At 39.8% G+C, this 18,231-nt stretch overlaps 1 protein-coding gene across 1 annotated transcript in view; it reads left to right on the top strand.

Annotated features, from left to right (window-relative positions):
* Positions 1-415: 415 nt before the first annotated feature.
* Positions 416-18,231, top strand: part of RAP1GDS1 (Rap1 GTPase-GDP dissociation stimulator 1) — a gene marked incomplete at both ends in the record, with an annotated part of 99,298 nt that continues 81,482 nt past the window's right edge. The window contains one exon of the mRNA XM_081998885.1: positions 416-821. Coding sequence (XP_081855011.1) covers positions 416-821 — 406 coding nt within the window. The remainder of the gene's footprint in view (positions 822-18,231) is intronic.

Raw genomic sequence — 18,231 nt, 5'->3', positions numbered from 1 at the left:
CCGCCCCCAGCCCAGCGGGCGGCCCCACCCCCGGCCCCTCTAACAAAAGAGGCCCGGGGCCGAGACCGGGGCGAGAGGTCCCGCTGCTCGCCGGGACCCGCCCACTCAACTCCCTCCTTCCCGGCTGGGGGCGCTACCGCCAGCCCCGCACCGCCTCCTCCCTCCCTCTGTGGCTGCCCGCCCCTCCCCGGCGGCGGCAGGGTGCCGCCGGGCGGGCGGGGTGTCTCCCAGGCGGCCTTGCCCGGATGTGCTACCCTGACTCATAGCCGCGCCGCACGCAGGCTCCGCGTCGCTGCAGCGCTTGCCTGCCCTACTCCACGCACACGCCTCCCGCGCCTCCCTCCGCGCCAGCGGAGAGGCGGCGGTGGCTGCAGCAGCAGCAGTAGTAGAGGAAGGAGGAGGCCGCGGCGGCATCATGGGTAAGTCGCCCCAGCTCCGCACTATGCAGCCCCCTGCCGCCGCCCTTCTGCCCCCGGAGACCGCTCTCCGGCGGACGGGGAGAGGCGACTGGTGCAACTTCCTCGTCGGTCGCCTTCCTCCCCTCCGCGCCTCATCCCGGGAGGAGGGCCGGGGCGGCCGCGGGGCTCCGCCGAGCCCCCCCCACTCGCCGGCGCTGCCGTGGCCGCTGCCCGGCCCTTGCCCCTGCGGCGGAAAGTTTCCGCGTCTCCCGCGCTGCTGCCGGGCGGCCCCGCCTGCCGGCTCTCTCCCAGCCCGGCGCCTGGCTGGGCAGCCTCGTGGTGCTCCCCGCACGGCACTCGCCGTCCTGGGTCTGAATTCAGGCGGGTTAGAGGAAAGAGAAATTCCCCCGAGTGCGAAGGGAGGTTCGGAGCAAGGAGTTATATAAGGCACCCCCAGGACGCTTTCCCAGTTACTGTTTGCGTAATGGAGACAGTTGGGGTAATACGTTTAGGAGATTAGTTTATAATCTCCGTTTGTTGTTTGTGGAAGGCACAAGGATCCTCGTATTTTTCCGGCTTTTAGAAAGAGCATTACTCATGGCAACAAATGCAGCCATATTACCTCTGCCTTTTTTATTTTAAGATTGTAAATTAACTAGTTTCACAGTTATGGCCACTTGCATGAAGCTTCCAACAAATACCACTAGGAAGTATAGTATTTGATTTTTCTTTCCAAAGTGCTCAGCCAATTTCTCTTGCCTTCTTCACCTCTTCCTCTGGGACAAACTACAGCTCTCCTGGTATTAAACAGCTATCGTAAAATGGATTTTCCAGAAATCTGGCTGTAACATAGATCGCAGAGATGGATAAGGAGTGCCCCACCTTGAGCTGTCAAAGACCCAGCCAGCCTGCCAAATGTTATGGTGGGATCTAGGTTGCAGATCCGGACAGCAAGGAGCTGTAGTTCGCAACCAGGGTAAGGAGGTGGCAGTTCCTGAACTCGGCTCAGGGGTTTGACATCTGTGCTTCCTGTGGCTTTAGGTAAACTAGTAGTTTCTGTGCAGATCATGCACATCTTTGACTTTTTAACTAGAAGTTTCCATGGCAAGAAGCAGTTGTAGTGCCTCAGTTTTTCTGATTGTGAAATGAGGATAAATACTTACTTACCTCCTTTAAAGTAATGGAGAACCTTTGGTGAATGTTTCAGATTAGAAGATGCCAGGGACAGGTATGAGGAATAACTATCAGATTTTATCAGGATTGGGTAAAACTATAATGATGTAGTGAAGGTCTCTCTTTTCGTGTAGGTGGAAAAGATAAGACGCCAGGATTTAGTTTGCACGTTTCCTGTCTCCATTCACAAAGGGAGACTATTAATCTCATCATTCTGGTCAAAATCTAGTTGTAGCTAACTGTTTTGGGTTCCAAAAATAAGAACCTCAGGACATCAGCTAAAAGCTGTTCAGAAAAGCTGGTGCTGAATGAGCATAGCACTCCTGTCTAAATAAGACCACACTTCACTTGCAGGCAAGTTTGTAAACAGTTTGAGAATATGCTACAGCTTGCTGCACAAGTAAAAGTAGTTATAATTATTTTTGGGAAGAATGAAATAATTTTCCTGTAGAATCTACCAGCACCTGTCCATCATTGCCCTGAGAGATTGCTTGTGAAAATACAGAGGAACTTTTTCCCTTCCTCGCTTCTTCACATACCAGGGGCCTGATTCCACTATCTTGGAAATCAAGACAAACTTACCTTAAAATCAAGGCAAACTCTAAGTAGCTGCTGAAGCAGATCTTCTTGCTCCAAGGAGTGAGTGGCAAAGGCAGAGATTGGTTTCACCTTGGCTAGCAAGTAATAATGACTTTCCATGTTAAAGATCTATGTTTAAGCTCATACAATCAGTGCACTACCTTCCTTCATTCGGCTTATAGTATTCTTTTTGGTAATGCATTTTATAAAAGCTGAAAATCCTTATAATTAAATGAAGGATGAATTTGTTCTTCCTATAGCTTGTGTATCATTCCATAAATCATGCTCAACAAACAAGCATTTGTGGCAGAGACTGCAGTAATATCTTACAGTTAAACATATGGTCTATTCTGTATTTATGAAGGTTGGTATGGTATTGGCTGTTTTGTATACTAATGATACAAAATGGAAGCCCAAGAAGGTATATTCTAGCTCTAATAAAAAAATTTCTGTCATTGAAAAGACTTACTATGTATACATGGATCTGCATTATCTTTACTGTGTAGAAATATCTCTGCTGCCACTCTGGTTCCACGTGGTATTCTCCTTCTGAAGACATTCTCATGGCAGTTGTTTCCTCCTAGAGGATAGTGATTTCCTCTCATTAATATCAGTTCTTTCCAAAATCATCATTTTTGTTGCTTGCATTTATACTTTTTAAAGTTGTGTCTGAGTACAATTTAAACAATATTCAACTTTTGGCCTCAAGAGGCAAGTTGCCTTAAAGTACTCTTGGCAGTAGAGCACTTTGAATACTTGAGATGACGTGCACCACCAGTACTTTACTTCTGTATTTATAAGAACAATTACAGGTTTTTGCTTTTCAGTTACTAATGTAATGCTTCAGTTTCACAATGAATGGCCCCTTTCCCCGGTCAGTTCTTGTTTTTAATGTCAAAAAACACAACTGGTAAACTTGTGCAAACACACTGTATCCAAGAAAATGTGTTTTAGAGCAGTGGCCTGTGGCGGTTATAAGCAGGCTGCAGTTATTCCACAGATATAAATTAATACAATAAAAATCAGGAACTTGGTTGCATGTTGACCACTCAACCAGTAATCCATTCCCCCCCCCCCCCAAGATGGAGAAACACCATGTATGAGAACTTGTATGCAGAATACAAATACAGATCACAGTCTTTTTTATGGCACATACCAGTTTGAAGTGTCGATGGTATGGTCTGTAACAATGAAAGCTCATAAAAATATTCTTCCATTTTGAGAGTACTGGTTTGTTGGCAGAAAATGGAAGGCAGCCTCTCCTCTGATGAAGCTTAATAGATACTTAGGTGCTTAGTTGGGCAACAAACTGAGAGCGCAACCTGCTAGACTCTTTTTACAATACCTACCAGTAATAGCACGATGACAAGATCTATAACGTACACAGGCTGTAACGTAGATGGATTTAAGTACTGTCTATTTAGCTACTGTTGTCAGAACAAAGATTCGTATTGCCCCTCTCCTCCCAGTATACTCCATTTTCTCCCACCATCTCCCTGGAGAATTACCACTTACAACTATGTATCAAGTTTTGGGGTCAGCCTGGTGGTTGTCAAACACCAAATGCAAACTGAACCACAGATCAGGGTGTAACAGGCCAGTGCCTGTCTTCAGGACGCTGGTTCATGAAATAAAGCAGGCGAGAGGGTGTGCAGCTTCAGGCATGGCTGTGTGCAATATTGCTTTTGGGAAGATAGGATTAAACCGGCCTGCTTTTTATTAGAAAATGTAATCGGGAGCTTCAGACAGGAGAGGAATGAAAGATAATGAAAAAAAGTCTTCCATTTTGAGAAGTCTTTTGCTAGTTTTCTCACAGGAGATGCAAGTCAGCCTAATAAACTGCTTGGAAGAGAGATGTATCAATTGCACAAAAAGATAATTTTTAATTCTTTTAATGTTTTTGCTAAAACAATGAGACTTCTAACTCCACTAGCATACAAGTTCTACTCAGCCGGAATACACCAATTTAAGCCAGTATAAAATGTTACATTAGCATTCCCTGAAAATGAGACTGATTTTGGTAAAAGTTTTGTCTTTAAAACACAAACACGGAGGAAGCTGCTTTTAGACTGCATCTCTTGCTTCAGTAATGTTCCTCGAAGTGTGCTTCTGAAGCAGCCAGAGAGGTTAGGTTAGTTCTGACTGACCTTCCTTAATGAATAACTGTTCCTGTGTTCAGGCCAATATTTGTGATCTTTTGTTATTATGTGAGACTGAAACCAACCAATTTTATCTTTAGCTTTAGGTTAAAGGCTTCATTCACAAGTGTGTTTCCTGAGAACAGAATATTCAGAGGTAGTTTCAGAAGTCTGTAAGGAATATCTGGCTTTCTGTAGCGTCAAAATAAAAATGGAAAAAGAAAGGGCAAAACAACAGCTGAAACGTGAAGGAAACAAAGCAGTAGTAATGGAAATGAGAAAGCTACCAAGACAAGAGACAAGAATAGAAGGGAACAAAAGTCCCTTAAGGGAAATGAGCGGAGGGAGAGAAATATTAGAAGCAGAGGAAGGATGGGGTTAATAAGTGGATGAATGGAACAGCAGAGGACAGAAATAGGAAAAAGAATTTAGGAGCTCTACTCTGCCTACCCACCGACTCCCCCTCCTCCCAGAAAAAAAAAGTTAAGAAAATAGTTGGAGTATGAATGGAAAAAAAATCAGATAATTTTTACCCTCCTTTTTGTAGTACCGTTTGGCAGCTGCTGACAGTCCTTGAGAAGACTCATTATAATTTTCCATCTTCCTCAAGTAAAGCTGATGTATTTCTGGAAGTTCTGAGAATTTAATTATTTATAAATATATATTAAAAAAAAAAGATTAACATAAACTAGCATTTGCTCAATAAAAGAGAGAACAATGTCATCACCATTTGACAGGAGAGAAAGATATGAAGATTCTTCTATGGCATCTGTCAAGGAAGTTGGTTGTTATCCCTTCTTAACTGTGTTGCAGGATGCAGTTCATGTCTTAGGATGACAAAGGGACATTAAACAGTGACCCAGTTACTTACGTAAGAGAAAACCCACTTTCCACTGTTGACTAGTCCACCTCGGTCTGTTCAGATGCTGTACGTTCAAGAAAACAAGCATCCCTGCTGTCTTGATACTGTTGGAGGCATTATGTTTAATGTTTCCAGGTTAAAATAGATTAGGAACTACAGCTAAATGTCTGGAAATTAGGAGTCTTAAAATGTTGATGTGTGTTCTCCAGCTAGTGGAGAATTTTTTTAATGACAGTTTGAATTTTAATTAGGCAAGGAGCTTTTCCTAGTAAGGGATTTTGTCCTTGCAGTGAAAGCTGCTACTTATAATCTCCTAGGGCCTCTTTTTGTTAAATATGGTCTAGAAGATTGTTTCTATTTACAATTTTCGTATAATGGCAACCAAATGAAATTTGTCTGGGTAGAATAAAATGATAGTTAAAAACCACGGACTTCTGAATGTTGAAGTTCCTTTTAGTGCAAAAAATAGCTGATGTGTATTAGAATTTATGTGCGCTCCAGATATGCCCAATAGAATTTATAAACTCTCTGAAACAGTGGCTGTGGTTCAAGGAACCTCAAAGCTGAGCACGCAGCCTGGTGACGTTTGTTCAGCCTGAGAGTTGTGCACTTCTATCTTAGGGAGCTTTCAAGTTGTCCAGAAATCCTGGTGATCTCATACTGTTCTTAAGCTGTAGTTCATGTAGATTACAAAGTTGACAGATGCTCAGAAGAATTTGTTAAATCTATAAACCAGATAACTGCTGTTCATTTAACTCCAGATGAGAGGACAGAATTCAGTGCAGGATGCTTTGGGACCTGCAAATAAATACAGCCTACCTTAACTGTACCCGTATAAGTGTGCACTGGCAAGGCATGTGTCTTAGAAATACCTCTGACTTGAAGCACTTTCAGATACATCTTCACAAATTCTGATAAGAAATGTCAGGGAATAAATGTGTGTGTCTGAAGTAACTGGAGTTCAAAATGTGCGTAAATTGAGACAATATAGATGCCTGTACAAAGCTGTGTTAAAATTTGCAGTTTAAAATAAATGAAGTGTTTTCCTTTCATACCTGTTATAAAAATCACATTTACACATTTAAAAATCAGGAAAAATTAAAAAAAAAAATCACACTTTGCAAAGGAAAGATTTCAAGTGATACATTTCAATATTAGGTCCCATTTTCCTCATATTTCACAACTCTTACAAGCTTACTGCTTCATAGTGGTGTATTATAGGACAATGTGGGGCATAAGTAAATATGAAAATACATACGTTTTAATAAAACACTGAGCTATTTCTTGTGTTAATGATAGCTCAGGGACATGAAAGTCAGTCAGTGTTGTTGAAATTCAGTAGTTGGTTCCATCCACTGATACTTGCCAACCTGATGGACACAATAATTTTGAAGAAATATGCAAAATTTGTGTATAATTTTTATTTTAATTTTTTGTTAACCCTTCCTATCAGTTGACTCAAATTTGACAAGTCCTTTCAGTATGTGATAAAATCCAGTTAGACAGATGTTTAAATTCACATGGTCAATAGCACCCTTCCTTTCAGGCTTACTGCCTGTGATCTGCAAATGTACTTGGGAGTAAGACTGGACAGAGGGTAATATGGAAATTACAAGAGAGATGGAGACTGAGTGAGAAGACTGAGATTTGTGGAGGAGAGCAGCTAAGCAGTACAGGATGGAGAATATGATGAGGATAGATGAGGCTACCAGTGAGCCTGCGAGGAGCAGGCCTGCATTTGGGAGACCTGTAGAAGTGACAGCTAGGCATCTCCTGGTATTCTTGACTTTACATATCCACTGTCAGCCGCCTGTGCAATTTTGTGACCTTCTTGATACACTAATATGGGAGCATCAGGGCACAAAACCTGCAGTTGAAAACCCTATCCTTATTTGCAGTCTTTGCCTTTCAGTAAATGTCTTTACTGCTAGAACACACCAGTTCAAAAAACCTTCCAGATGTAACACAATACTCATCCTTCTCTTATCCTAGCTTCCATACAGTAGAGGTCTACAGTTGGAAGAAAACTCCCTCATACCCAGCACTTCCCAAACTCTATTCTACTCCATTTGCCCTTAATTATACCCAGACTGCAATCGAAAATTGCATTGAACCATGTGGATTAATTCTGTGACAACTTTTTGTGGCTGGAAGCTGAAAATTCTGCTAGCTTAGCTACTTAACATAAATATCAAAACCCATAAAACATGAACACCTGCCAACCTTTATGGTTTCTAGGCTAAACGGAGTGTTTGGCTGGGGAGGTCAGCGTGTTGCTGAGTGGCCTGGTCTTTGGCAGCTAGGAGCTCCTCTGGGGACCATATTTAGAAATGCTTCCTGTCTTTGCTGTTGGACATAACAGTCCAGTGACTTAAATTAATGGGACTATTTTAGCATTTCTAATGTTAAATTCAACATTACAAGTGCATGTCACTATTTACAGGACCCGTAGCATACCTGTTCCCTTCTCTAGCCTTGCTCAGTTCATTCCTGTATCGCTTCTCTATGCAGAAATCCCATCGTGCTCACAGTCGACAGCACCCAGTACCCTGCAGGCATAACTTCAGCCAGATAGCTGCTTGTGCTACATGAAGGCTTTGGAACAATTTCCTTAAATCAAAATGCTATTTTATCTGGACAGCAGGAATGAAGCATGGGAAGAGAAAAGCAGGATTGTACACATCTTTCTTATTTAAATCTTCCCTGTCCACAGAATGTTTAACTTACCCCTCCTGGGCCTCTGTAGGAACTGACTAAAGTCAGTCTTCCAAGTCTGGTGTATTTGGTAATAGCATCTTCGTATCTCTGACCTCTTCCTCAAGCAATCTTCTGATGTGCGTTCCAGAAGTCATTGGATTACTGGTCATGTTAGGACCCTGTTGTACAAATACCTAAGACAGCCCTCCTGAACTTTAGTGAGCAATTTAAGAGGAAATGTAGTGAGTGAATGTGACCTTCAAAAGGAGTGGCAGCAGCAATGAATAGTTATGAAGTATTTTCACACTTACCTTCTTTCCTTTTTTTTTTTTTCTTCTCCCCTAAGTAACTAGTTGCCATTATTTTTCCTCCTTCCTTTCCGTGCCTATGTGTTGAACTGATCAAGATGTTGGGGGGGGGGTGGGCAGGGAAGGCCAGCCGCAAGGCCAACACTGGTCTGTGAACACATTCATTGTAAAAATGGCTGGTATGATTAAATGAATTTAGAAATCCATTAATAGACTTTATGTAAATACATTTGCTCTCATCCTGCAAAACCTATTGGGCAGTCCCCTTTCTTACCTGGTTCTCCATGAAGCTCAGGGAGAATACACAGACATGCTGGCTCCTGCATATGGAATTAGGGGAAAAGCAAGGAAACGTTGGTGATTGAGGGGAAAAAGATGGAACGTGCATATGGGATTGGTGACAGGAACCAAGCAGGTTCAGAGTTGTTTGTTTGTTGTTTTTTTTTTTAAACTTTTGCAATAAAAAATTCCATCACTCGTTTACAGCAAGATAGTGCTTTAGTCAATCAAAGCTACTAATTGATACATTTACATGTAGCAGTGCCCAAATTACAGTGTGCACTTTCCAGGCAAAAAACACATTTCTCTATCTGGTGTTACAATGTACGTATTCAAGTCTTTTCTATTTTACCTAAGAATCCGTTCTTACTGATTGCACTGTCTTCCACAGCCATCCTATGCCTTCAGGCTTCTTTATTTCATTGCCCAGTTTTCTATAATGTCTACTTCCTCCAGTTGTCTGTTTTTTTCCATCTTCCCTCCCATCTGCCACTCTCCTCCGTTGATTCTGTCTTTATTAATTAAATATCTGACAGCTTCTTCCATCATCTGCCCTTTCTACTATCTTCATGAGGGACAGAATTGGAAGACTTGTGTTCCACTTTCTAATTTCAATAGCTGAAGTGATTTTTTTCTTCTCTTCAGTTAAATTTTTGCAGGGATGTTGGACTAGATTACCTTCAAAGGTCCCTTCCAACCCAAACTATGCTGTGATTCTAAATAGCAGTTATTTACAACCAGTTTAAAATCATGCTTCAGTTTTCCCTAATGTACAATAAGTGAGAATATATGAAAGAATGTATCTTGTAGGAAAGAAATTATATAGAATTGGGCCCTATTCATGTAAATGCTATTTATACAGCATTCTTGTGCCCACACTGAGTAGCACTGAAGTCACTGGGATTCTGCTTTTCTGACTCAGCTGTAGTAGAGTTTAAATTGTCCTGTTTTGCTGAAACCATGCAAAATGTTATGCATCACTCCATCCTTTCAAGACATAGTAATATTTGCTCTCCAGTTTATACAGTTGTGGGAAAAATGGCAGACATTGGACTGATTTTTTGACTGTCAGAGGCACTATTAGAACATCTTTTATTCATAGGTATGATGCTAACATGTAGCATCTGAAGGAACTTGTCAAGTGAAGAATGCACCACATCCTATGATTAAAAAAATTATGTGGTGAACTTGATATTTCTTAAAAATTGATGGAACTATATAGTTTATATAATTTGTTATATCAAAGTAGAAGCAAATTTAACATGGGGATGATCATATTAGAACATCCTCCTGTAAAAGGAATAGTAAGCACAGTGTCATAAGCTATTAATATACATGCAGTGACCTTTGTTCTATCTTGTAGCAGCACAGGGAAAAAGAAAAATTATGTTTTCAGAAACCTGTTTCAGAAACTCACTTTGTAGCCATTAGATGATGACTTTTGATGCTTGTTGATATTCCCAGAAAATGTTAGGAATCCCTCTTTGCAAGACCACTATACATCATGCTTCTAATGACATATATTTAGGAGTGTGGACACTTAGTGCTCCAAAGGCAAGAATGGTGAAGCAATTCAATACACTTTTTCAGAATGCATCTTCATCCCAGAAATCATCTGAAGTGCTTGTTTATCTTTATGAAGGCCATAACTTCTCCCTTTACGAGGAGGGTGAAGGCATTGCAGTTCTTTTTTTGGCTGTTGAGAACAAGGTAGAATTTAAGACTTCTTATACTGTCTCTAGAAGAGACTGGAAGAGTTCTCTTGTGAACCTAAAATGTGAGTTCAGTGCATATACCCAGTTCAAAACAGATGTCTGGAGCGAGAAATGCCCTAGATAATACCGCACTTCATGTTAGCAAGGGGTGGCCTGTTTTGCTTTTTCTTTTTTTTTCCTCTAAATTGATATTAAATAGGCTTTCTTATAAAAAGCAACAGCTGTGGACTACTGGATTGTTTTTAGCCTACTTGACTCTTCTGATTCTGAGCAGTTTTCTGTACTTCGGTGATCACAACAGCAAGGTGTCACTCGGAAGGCGGGATACTTCAGCAACTATTTAAACTAAACTGCTTTCTTTTCTAAAATTAGAAATGGTCATCAACAAAACAGCATTTTTGGCTGTACATAAAGAACTTGCTGGGTTTTTTGAAAGCTGGTTAATAGGCACATTTTACAAAATTACTTAATCTTTGGCAGGTTTTTTGAAACCTTTTCTGTTTGACCCTTTTTATGTCTTAAAAAATAGATAAGCCTATTAATTTTTTTCCCCATTACCAGAAATTTATTTCTTACAGTAAGAAATATGTTGAGGAGCCTGCTTGCGGATTAAGATTAGACTATGTTTGGGCAGGAATGATGTAACTCTGAGATGAAGGATTAGATATCAAACTTGACAATTCAGGAATTCTTGCAACCTCCTGATTTTTTCCCTTCTTTCTTCTCCCCAGACTCATGTGGAGAGTGAGTGCAAAAGCAGCCATTGTAACAAAACAGGTCTATCCTGATTTTGGTCACAATTTGGAATTAAAATATTTTTGTTTTAACAATTTTTGGTTTAACACTTAATTGCTCTCAAAGAATGATCAGAATAAGTTTTTGATTGCCATTATAGTTACTGTGGCGATCAAAAACTTACTCTAATTCTGGTGTTACAATTGAAATTGTATTACAATAAATACAGATACTGCATTTATATAACTGTAAAAGATTCTGTACTTCTTAGGCTTTGATCATGTAGCATGTTATTTTTTAACACCTTCAGAGGGTCAGTTCAAGTTTAGAAGCCAAATTCTGCTTGTTTACATGAACATACTGTTCTGCTCTGTATTTGTGGAACTAATTTGTCCCCAGGACTCAGCATATCATTTGAATCTTTTCATTTTAGAGGTTTCTGCTGCTTCCTCCAATACAATCCAAGGGTAATGTAAAACCATCAGACAAAGTCTGGTTGCTTTGACATGAAAGATTTGTATGCTCAACACAGAGCTTATAAAGAGGTATTAATTTAATGAAAGTAAAACTTTTTTTCAGTGCTGAGACATGACTTCTTTTAAATTGAATACAGCAAATTCCATTGAATGACAGGTTTAAGTGTGTGTTGTAGTTTTAAATGACACTGTATTGCAGTGCTTTAAGTGACCTGCTTGCAGAGCATTTAGAAAAGGTAATCTGTTCAAACCAGCTTTGCTGCTGAAGCCTCCGTGTAGTCGCATTATGGCCTCAGTTCCCAATTGCCCTGTATTATGCATAAAGTGACTGCAAGTTTGATTTAAGATGGTAATTGGGCCCAAATTGTAGCTTTTATATTCTGCCTGGGCATAAATGACCATAGGATAATGGGTAATAAAGTGATGGGTAATAAAATGATGCCCATGGTGCCTTCATATTTGAGATGACTTGAAGAAGTCTTATTTTTAAATACTTATCGCGGTTTAGTAGAAGTAATGGTTTTAAGATCTGCACACAGTTTTGAGGCTGCAGTGACTCACATCTGTGGAAGCCAGAAAAAGCTGCAGACGTTTGGTGCACTGGAGAATTTGCAGCACAAGGGAATTAAGAGTTGTATTCCCAAAAGGCTGTAGTTGGTCCAGTGTATCATGATGTCAAACACAGATGAGGAAATCTGACTTCCCATGCATTAGAGAGAAAAGGTAGATATGCTGGCCATGGGTGACAGACAGTTACTGAAAAGATAAGAGCACTGAGCTCTATCATTAAAAAAAATCCTCTTCAGAAGGGTCTATAAACATTAATTCATCTAAATAACCTTTTAAGTGAGAGAGTGAAGACAATAATTATGTTTAACTACATGAAAAGTAAAGCAGGGAAATAAAACCAAACTCAAATTTAACCCTCCCCCTCCAATCCATTTCTTTAAAAATGTGGAAACAACAAGACCAAGAGACTAGACTGTAAAAAGCTATCTTCCTCTCTACTCTCATTCCCATGCAGAATTTAAAGTTAATGTATTGCAGAAGGCTGCTATTGACCCAGATAGAGAAATAGGAAATAAGTGAAAACTAGATTTTTACCTTAAACTCTGAAACATGGAAGTAAACAAGTAGCCTAACAAATTAAAGGCACTTTGTGCAAAAGAGATGTTGGTTGGATATGTGTGAAAGCATTTGCTCCTAAAATGTGGTTTTCTGGTGTGACACTGCATCATTAAAAGAGATACCAAGGTGCAAAAGGTATCATAATGACAGCTAGAATTAAAAGCAGCATTTCCAATGGCCTGTGTTCAGACCACAACTCCTTATTCACCTCAAAATACAAAGTTTCTGGGTATTTTGATAATTATTTCATTATATACGTATCACCTCCTAACAATTAGTAGGCTGGGAAGTCCTAACCACTTGTAATAGGAATGTGGAGATTTAATATACTTTTGTAGTTCTACTAGTTCCCAAAATCACCTCTGTGGTACTTCTGTTCCATTTTTGTCATGTACACAGTCATCTCACAAACTTTGAGATTTTTTAGCAAGAAGTCACATTTTTAATCGCTTTTTTCTTTTCAGAGATAGAAATTATTAATAAACTTTCTTCAGTATTAAAATATTGCTACAGACAGCAAGCCTCACTCAAGCTCTTTTTGTTTACTTTTACAACTGAAGACCGCAGTGACAGGGAGTCCACCTTCTCTGTTCTTCAAGGTTGTGCTCAGGTCCTTCTGGAATAACATGAAGGACTTATCAAATTAAGATAATTTTGCATCATACTCAACAAGTTGCTTTTCCCAATAGACTTAGCCTCTGTGATATTTTACAATCACATCTATCTGTCTTCTCATATCTGGGAATTCATGCAGTACCAAAAATACATACACTCTTGAGTAAATGCAAGACAAGAATCTCAGAATAAAAATTAACAGTATGTTAGCAGGAAAAAGGAAATAATTTTGTACATACAAAAGAGTCCTCTCTTACTCATGTTTAAAGATTTTTCTTCTTCAGCCCAAAACTGCTACATTTTGTAGAACAAAAGGCTACTTACCTGTTTGGAAAGAAAAGGAAAAGATCTGTAAGAGTTAGATAGCAGGCATAGTCAGATCAGGATTTTTCCAATCTGTGCTCTGCTAATTTTTGGTAAGACCAAGCAGTTCCATTTCTGTTACACAGCAAGACTTAGTCGTACCTGTAATAAGCATGTCCTACTTGGAGGCACTCTAATAAGCCCTGTGGTAGAAACCGTGAAGGTGTTTTGAGCTGAAATTTGAACGGATTCGTGGAATGATAGAAGAAATACAGAATTGTCATTTGGAAGGGTTTTGAAGCAGGACTGTTGCCAATGCTAGAAACAAGTCAACTATGACTTTGTCTAGCTACTACTTGAAGCCTCCGTAGTCTTGGTAATGCCCCTTCAGGTAGCTGCAGGCCCCCCTTAGCCTCCTCTTTGCCACACGAAAGAAGCCTCCAACCTCCCCTTACATGTCATGTTGTGGGCACATGCCCATCTTGGTAGCCCTGTCCTAGAATCTCCCCAGTTTTTCAGTATCCTTCTTGATCTGGGACACCCAGAACCAGACAAAGAATTTTGGGACACACAAATCCTTGCCAGCCATCAAGCAGAGCCTTGATCTGCTGGCCAGGCTCCTAATATATCCAATATACAGTTTGCTTTATTTACCTTGAGAGCATGCTGCTGTCTCATGTTTTACTTGGCATCGACTGTAACCCCTGGGTCTTTTCAGCAGTTTGTTCTTATTGTGCTTAGCTGCCTATTTCCATGGGACAGGAGAAAGATGACTTTGTATCTTGTGCTTATAGCTGAAACATTAGCAATTTTCCTGATAAATACTGCTTTAAGGATTGATTGCTGACTGTATTAATTAATATTACCCAATAACATTCCGTAGGAGGCTTTTGTGTGTTAGTAAAATGAAGATGCAGGATATTAAACCTGATAATGCTTTTAAAAATTTTTATTCTTATATGCATCTTCTGGAAGTAGATGGAATATGGCCAGCAACAAAGTTGCACTGATCTGTGCCTGCTGACAAAGAAGCATCTTAGTCTTTTCCTCTCGTTTCATTAAAACCTCAGTATATCAACAGTAGTTAAAATTGACAGCAGCTTTTGGCTTGTGCATAATCCACACATTTAGTCCATGAAGTGTGTCTTTAAGCTTTCCCACTGTAACATGTGACAACTTCTGAACTATTCTTTTCTCCACTTCCCTTTCCTTCCAATTTCAAGGGATCCATTATAATTGAGAAAATAAAGATTCAGAAAAACATAATTGGAAAACTTAATAGGAGAGGTTCTTTCCTCTGCTGTGGTCCCTTTGTGGCTGGCAATTGTGGGAGTTATATATGCTGACTGAGAGGAATTTCCTTGGCGCAAACACTATAAACACACAGTATAGACAGGACTGTGCTGTTCCTTAATGTTGGTGCAAGATTCCTAGTGGAGGATGGGCTAGGACACATTGTTGGAGTTTTTCAGACTACTGACAGACTGTTGCAAAGATTCTTAGTGTCTCTTGACTGTCAAGCAGTCCATAAATAACTCCTCAGTGCATGCAGTTATGCTAAAAGCTGCAGCATCCTTGCTACATGCAGGAGCTGGTCAGGAAATCACCTCTCAGAAAATCGTCCTAGGTTTTGACTTCTGTTCCCTGCGTCTCTTCCTTCTGAAGTATCACTGCATCTTTCATCCCTAATGGCAAAAGGACTAGCAGTTGGTCAGTAGCTTGGTACTCTAAGAATCTGCCCATGTTGGGTAGTTTTACTGATGCCATAGACCTGTGTAACAGCACAACTGCAGTTAACAGTGATACAATTCTCTGAGACAGTGATTGAAAGTGGCATAAAACAAGTAACTTGGATATCTTGAAATACTTTCTGCAGTAGATGTTTCTCTGTAGATGCATGTTTAGGGATGGACTGCATTACACATATGCTCTGGATTTTAGGTGCTAGTTCCCAGTTGTTGCATTCAGAAACCTGAGCCAGGTATTTTGGCTCTCTAAACAGGCTGGAGAATTCAGGGTAGGATCCACTACCAAGCTCAGCAGGAAACCACCTATAATTAATATGCATACCGTTTTCTGACCAGCACAGTTTCTGCCTTAAGCCCAGGGCCTGGAATTATTTCTTAGAGGTGGATGCCTGCACTTTTTCTATGAAAGTCTGAACCTTTATTCCTCCTTCTTTTCAAATATGAATGGAGGAAGAGGCATGGCTGGGTTACAACCTTCATCTTCCTTGGGATAGGCACATGTTTATGCAGGAAAGAGAATAGTCCAGGCTTTTTTCTGGCTGAAATTGAAGCTGCACCCTCAAACAGACCAGAAAACCAGGCCTAATACTGGCATGCATTCATTGCCTATTAGCCAAGGCATGTTTTTTAAAAGGTGGAGGTGTTTAGTTCCAGCACTTTTTCCTGTGACTGCTCATTTGTTTTATGCAATGACTGCTTAATGTAAAATATATCTCAACCTCAAGAAGAGGTAGAAGGTGTTTCAGTCCTCACATGAAAAATATAAAAATCTGATTTGAGTATGTTTCTGGGAAATTGTGTTTAAATCCACAACATTTGCAACTGTATCCAGTTGTCACAGAACCTTGCACCCCTTGTGAAACACAGCCCAAGGACTTGTTTCTCCTCTTCATCTGCTATTAGCTTTGCCTTCCGTTCCTGAGACCTGCAGATTATATGCAGAGCCTGGCTCCTTTCAGTTTCTGTCAACATGACTCTTTACTTAGTCTAAGAGATGGTTATTAAGCAGTGAAAGCAAAGCACTCCTCCACTTCGCAACACACTCAGATCCTACTTGTGAGGGAAACAAATGACTTGTGATTTAATGTAACAAGTGGCATTTTGCAGAAATCTTTTGTCTTTTAAAAATGTGTTTCTTTTTGGGGGGAAAAAAAAAATCTTGGTTGTCTTTTTTTATTGAGCATCCTGCAAATACATGTGCCTTGGGAGCATTTAACTTGTTTTTCAGATGTTGTCCAAACACAGCTGATTGCAGAATGGGGATTAATAGTTTGGTTGAGTCATGAGATTTAAGACCTATAAAGTAGCCTTTTCTTTTGAAGATTTTTTCCCCCTGATTTGCACTGTCAGATTTTCTCTCTCCAAAAACACACTTTCAGTGGATACATATTGCATCTTCTCACTCATTCAAATGTGCATCATAATGGTTTGAAGTAATACTTGAGGCCTATAAAATTTGGGTTATGATTTACTCAGCTGTGCCTACGTACTGTAATGTGCTGCCTTAGAACATCAGTATCATGTTTACTACATTGTCACTGTTGTATAATTTTTACTAAATAAAGCTCTTAAAATGCTGTGCAGAGGTTAATGATCACTTATAACTGCAGCAGTCATGCAGAACACTAGTGGGTTCTGTGGAAATCTTTCTTTAAAATAGGGTTATATTAAGCATTTTGTGCACCATTTTAATTTTGCCATCTGATTATGCAGTTTTAAGTCAGTCTTACATGAAAACTCAGTGGAATCCTTTTCCTCTAGAGAACATCTGAGCTGATCCTATCACTGCAGTGTTTTTATTGAAGCTCTACATCCTATGCATTCCTAAGTGAGAACAAATAACTGCATTAATAGGTAAATATTTATGATGAGAGGGATTAACCACAGATGTCTACTAATCTTAATAACACCAGGTTTAAGGCAGTACATGATACCTATAAAAACAAACTCCAGAGTATATTTTAGCCCTAAAAACCTATAGCCAAATGATACTGACAACCCAGTCTACAATTTACAACATGTGAGCACCACAATCTGCCTACAAAGTGCATATTGTTGATTTGGGGACATCTTTGTAATTTGTGCTAAACTGCTAACTTGAAGGACCAGCAGCATCAGACAATCTCACCAGCCACGAAGCAGTGCTTTCCAGGATTAACTTAATTTCCTTCGTATCCTTCATTGACATTAGAGAATATTAAAAGCCTTTTTCTCCAAGACATGAGGAGACTGTCACACTTCTATCAGCCCTACTGTGGTTAAAGAAAATGTTTTAATTACAGGTTTTAACAATTGTGTTTTCGGGAGGAAAGGCACATTCTTATGTGATAGTCTTTCCCTCCCTTCCTTGGGAAAAAAAATGTTTTGCTGAGAGTAACTTTCATAGGAGAATACAGGCAAAGAAGTATTTACCACCATATGAATTTTTTATTGTAAGACATTTGTACATAAAGGGGTTTAGTGTCACGTATTAGATTTGCAACCCATCTCTTTCTAACAAACTTTCACTGAAAACCAAACCATAGCACAAACAGCAGGTCACTTCCATTATGAACTTGTTTGCACACACTCATCAAATTCAAACAGTATATTTTCAGGGCTGGAAGCTTTCATGCATAGTTTGTAATTATCAGGTAGCTTGTAATTAAAAGTAAAGTAGTGATTTTTGGGGAAAATTAAATAAAAACAAATTAAAAGCAAATTTTGAAAATTCTCTGGAGAACAGCATAAACCACCATTAAGACTTAGCTTATCTAACGAGTATGTGCTCTTTGGGACATCATTGTGAAGTCCCCCAGTCTGACAAGATGCAGAGGCTGCAACTCTCAGCCTTTTGCTGGGATAGATAATTGGGGGAAAATTGCATGTTTCCATAAAAAGATAACTGCGGGGACAAGTGTAATAGATCAGCTGGTTTAGGATATCTTGTTGTCAAGAAGGAAAATGGAACCTGCATGAGTGTTGTTGCGTAACAGAATGTCTTAGGTCTTTTAAGTTAGGAACAGCTGAGTTAATTTCATTTATGGCTTTTTTTTAAATTTGTTTTTAAGCTTTATTTTGCCAGTGATAGCTGTATT

This window comes from Phaethon aethereus (genome assembly GCF_964289735.1).
Source record: "Phaethon aethereus genome assembly, chromosome: 4".
Taxonomy (NCBI): Eukaryota; Metazoa; Chordata; class Aves; order Phaethontiformes; family Phaethontidae; genus Phaethon; species Phaethon aethereus.
Note: the sequence above shows the minus strand (reverse complement) of the source record. Positions and strands in the feature narration are given on the sequence as shown.